Genomic DNA, 4371 nt, shown 5'->3' on the forward strand with positions numbered 1-4371 from the left:
GGGTTTTTTTCACCATGTCATTAACAAAAAATATTTCTCAATCCATACATATATATGTATATTTTGAATGAGTCCTATGAGATGTCAATGCTTCTCCTCACTCAACTTTATTGTAACTAGCTCAATCCTAACGGACTTGGGTTGAGCAAGATTACAATGCTTCAAGGGGAATGCTTCATTGTCTCCACACTCTTTGACGTGTCAATGGCTGTAATTTTTTGAACAATTGTCATATTCGGCTTCAAATGCTCATTCCATTTTTCTAAAATGCTTAGTGAAAATATGTGAATAGCATAATTGTTAAGTATACCATGTCGTACAAAGGACTCACAAACTTCCACAAGACGTCAATATAAAAATAAGAAAATGTTCATTCTTTCCATTTTTCTAAAATGTTTAGTGAACAATTTAATTGTTGACTATACCATGTACAAAGCAAAGACAAACTTCCACCACTCATTAATATAAAAACTAAGTCGTGCACAAAGTACAACCACAAGATGACAACAACAATATGTACTCAATGTCTCATAAGACAACAACTGGTCAACCTTGAATACCAAAGCTTATACTGAGAGCAAATGGTCGATTCTGTTCAAATCTACCCCAAATGCTAATGTTGAAAAGAAATGTACAGAGAGCTCTCATTCATCAATGTCTCAACCATACTAACTGTATTCATCTTTAGATGCAATTCAACTATGACAATAGTATGCCCAAGCTGACAGTGTCTTAGGTGAAGCTAGTCTGACAGCATTCAAGGACCAAAGTTGGAACGATCAAAATTATTTACTGCTACATAGAGTGACATCCCAATGGAGTGCCAGTGGGGCAGAGAGATAATGTGCATTAAAAAACTACTACATGCTTTATTGGAAGCAGAAATTGTAACAGAAAACCAAAGAGATGTCATGTGCACCTGAAAGAAATAATGATTGGCAATTTAAAAGTGTTAACTATGCCCTGTTCGAACCTTGAATTCAAGCCTATATTTAGACAAGTTGCTTGCAGACCACATGCACATGAAACTAGGAGCTTTGATAAAAGCTGCTCCCAAAGTAGGAAAGAGTAGTATAATGATAAGACCTTCTAAAACTCCAGATATGATTTGCTGAGGGGCAAAAGTGGTGAGATTACACCGAGAGCCTAGGAGTCATACATGGGATACATAGGCTTTTTTCTTGACACACGTTTATGAAGTACAAGGATAGATAAACCGTGCCACACCACACTACTTGCTTCTCTTTTCTCATTGTTCCTCCACCTTAATAGATAAGAGTCACCTTCATTGTTTCCCCTCCAATAACCCCCTTCCCTTTGGTGGGTATCAGCCCTAACCAATGATGGTGAGTGAGCAATGCAAGCCTAGTGTGAAGGCCAATAGTGAGAGAAGTGACAACCATTCTGAGAATAAAGGTATCTTACTCTCCAGTCTCATTTTGCTGAGATTGCAAGGAAAGCTTGGGTTGATAGCACTAGAGCATAAAAATGCTGTGAGAAGCTTTCCATAGTAAAGCTCTACTGAGATACAGTTGCATTGGCAAAACTTCTGGCTTTCGATCTGAAGCTTTGCAAAGAAGGCATGCACATTCACTGTTGTACATTTCTGAGGAGACATAAGACAGCACGACAGAAGCAGCAACACTTCTTGCTATGAAAGAATCAGTTTCCCATCTAAGTTAAAATCATGAGATCAAGACTACACATAACAATCATGTGAGACAACACAGTTGCACATGCAACCATAGCATCTGTTAATTATTAAGACCCAGGTTACAGTGGACCTTCATAAACTAGCACTTCAATTACAAGTGACATCACATTGGAAATACAAGCAAGATGTATGGAGTCCAGTTTAATGCTATGAAATTCACCACTAGCACTTCACCAGTAACCCAGATTACAGTGGACCTTCATAAACTAGCACTTCAATGATGACAAGTGACACCACATTAGAAATACAAGCAAGATGTATGGTATCCAGTTTAATGTTATGGAATTCACCACTAGCACTTCACCAATGAGTGAGAAGAACCCACATGGCAACAGGTATATAATGTTGGGTACTAATATCAATATTGCCACAATAGCAACACAGCCAATATAATTCTGTGATATGCTTCAAGCAAGATGTTTGAAACTTGACAAAGAAAAGTGCATTCCAGAACAAATACTGATAAGTCCATGCCATATTATTCACCAAGGTTGTCAAAAGAATGTTATCTTTTCACTAATACAGGCCGTCAATGCTCACAGTCGAGTACAGCCAAAATCAAAATCATCTGGTGCTATTTGCAGAATCCAATCACTTAGTGTCTTTTTTGTTTGAACGTTGTTAACAAATGCCAGCTCATACATGCTGCACAGATTGAGCACCAAGCTTTCATTTAGTGCTGCGAGCGGTGCTTTATCAAGTACACTTTCCAGGGCCTTGGTTGATGCAAGAAGATCTCTAGAATACATATAGCACAATGCCTTATTGTTAGCAGAAACAATATCTACAGGGTTCAATGCAATGGCTGCATCAAACTCCTTAATGGCTTCCATGTACTGCTTTACTACAACATGCTGAAGACCTCTGTTGCGACAGACTAAACCCTTGAGATATGAGGACCGCAATGGATTACTCACTGGGGTGTTGCTTATCATCTGCTCAACTCGTGAGAAAGTAATTTTGGCACCAGACAGATCTCCATACTGCATTTGCACATACCCAAGCTTAGATAGCAAGCTCGGATCTGTTGGGTGCTTTTCAAGTAGCTGCTTGAACCACTTCAACACCACTATAAAATCCTTTTGATTCAAATGATGACTCACAATAGCGTTTATAACAACCTCCTGCCTGTGCTGCCAACGTCTGAGCGTCTCAGTGGTGGCAGGCTCAGACTTAGGTATGTCGTTCTGCAAGTCATCCTCCATGACTCTGAGGTTTTTCAGATCACTCGCCACTGCCTCAACACCTAAAACAAACTCACCAAATGCGGTCTCAGATGATTCATCTGGATCTGCCTGATCTGCTTGAGGAGCCAGCCTCTCATCAACATTATCTCCATCCGACTTTCCAGATGAAGCCTCTTGCTCATAAGTGGGAATGAGTTGAACATTTGAATCAAGAGGAGCATTGATACTGTCAGCTGCACATGAAGAAGGAAATTCGTACATAATCATGTCTCATCAAGAATCGATTTTGAGACTACGGTCTGGCACAATTCACAGAAAAACGCTACATGAAAAAGTAAACTGACTGCAGATTTTTAAAGAAGGACCGTCAGAATTGCTTAATAATCAGCCATAGAGAGATCTGATATTACTACCATGCTGCTTCACATCAGAAGTGCGATCTGATCCCGAATTTGTCACCGCAGCAACAATCCCATGCCCTGCATCAGTATGCATTTTCTGAAGCCGGTCTATGCGCTGCTCACATCGGTCAAAGAGGGCGTAGAGCCGCTCCAGAGTCACCGACGTCTGGCCCAATCGATGGGGCAGCTCTGCATGGAGCCAGCGGAGGACGAATGGCACCATGGAACCTGTTCTGCCAGGGTAGAGGGAAGGGTAGAACTCGTACTGGTACTGCGGATTGTCCAAGTCGGCAAGCGAGTCGAGCTCTCCGGAGGCAGCACCATAGTCACGGAGCTTCATGTGAGACAGGACGAGATACGCATGGTAGACGAGCTGCTCATGCGGGAACTCAGGGAGGGACAGCTTGCGAGCTTGAGCAATGGCGTCGATAACAGAGCGCCACGATCCCTGTCGAGCAAGCTGTTGCAGGGAGGACACGTTGTAGCAGAAAGAATCCAAGGATGTGGGAGGCTGCCGGCCAGAGGTAGGGATTGCCTCCATGGCCAACAACAAACAGACCTGCAAATGCAGAGTCTTAAAACTGCATGGGGTTGAAAGATGCCTCATATGCACACCATAATTAGCTGGTTACACACCAAGTGGAGGACGAACAATAGGAAAAGAAAGGGCCAATCAAAATCATTTTTGCCCAAAAATGTGTGGGAACTCTTTACACATTGGGGGCAAAACACATCCAACTAAAGTAGGGAGCATTGCTCCCCCTGTCCTGTTTTGGCCTTGAACACTGTTATGTTTGTCATTCCAAGCAGCCAATCCAATAATCATTTTCTGGTGGAGCCTCCTCTACTTCTCATTGCCCTATTCCTTCTCGTTGCACTACTCTGCTCCTCTTGCTCTGGTCCCTATTGCTCACATATTGTGTTTATATGCAAGTGCAAGGCATTGCTCTAATCCATCAAAATTTGGGAGTTCTATGAGAGGCTATAATGTCCCCATTACTCAATACACTACACACATTCCACTTAAAGAAAACAATGTGTATTTTCCAAAACAAGTTAACTTATGTGC

General features: G+C 41.8%; 1 protein-coding gene across 2 annotated transcripts; it reads right to left on the bottom strand.

Moving 5' to 3' along the window:
• Positions 1-1836: 1836 nt before the first annotated feature.
• On the bottom strand, positions 1837-3979 carry LOC148038896 (Tetratricopeptide repeat (TPR)-like superfamily protein). 2 transcript variants are annotated; one of them, XM_087674786.1, is made up of 3 exons: positions 3315-3979; positions 2818-3134; positions 1837-2697 (listed from the first exon to the last, which is right to left on the bottom strand). In XM_087674786.1, exons 1-3 carry the CDS (start codon positions 3907-3909, stop codon positions 2251-2253), a joined length of 1359 nt encoding a protein of 452 aa, XP_087530912.1. In that variant the 5' UTR covers positions 3910-3979; the 3' UTR covers positions 1837-2250. The 2 variants fall into 2 exon arrangements, with proteins under 2 accessions (XP_087530912.1, XP_087530911.1); XM_087674785.1 differs by having other exon boundaries at positions 1841-3134; positions 3315-3965.
• Positions 3980-4371: the final 392 nt, after the last annotated feature.

The sequence above is a fragment of the Lygodium microphyllum genome, chromosome 3, assembly GCF_053477565.2.
Source record: "Lygodium microphyllum isolate KBCC chromosome 3, Lygodium_microphyllum_v1.1.10, whole genome shotgun sequence".
NCBI lineage: Eukaryota > Viridiplantae > Streptophyta > Polypodiopsida > Schizaeales > Lygodiaceae > Lygodium > Lygodium microphyllum.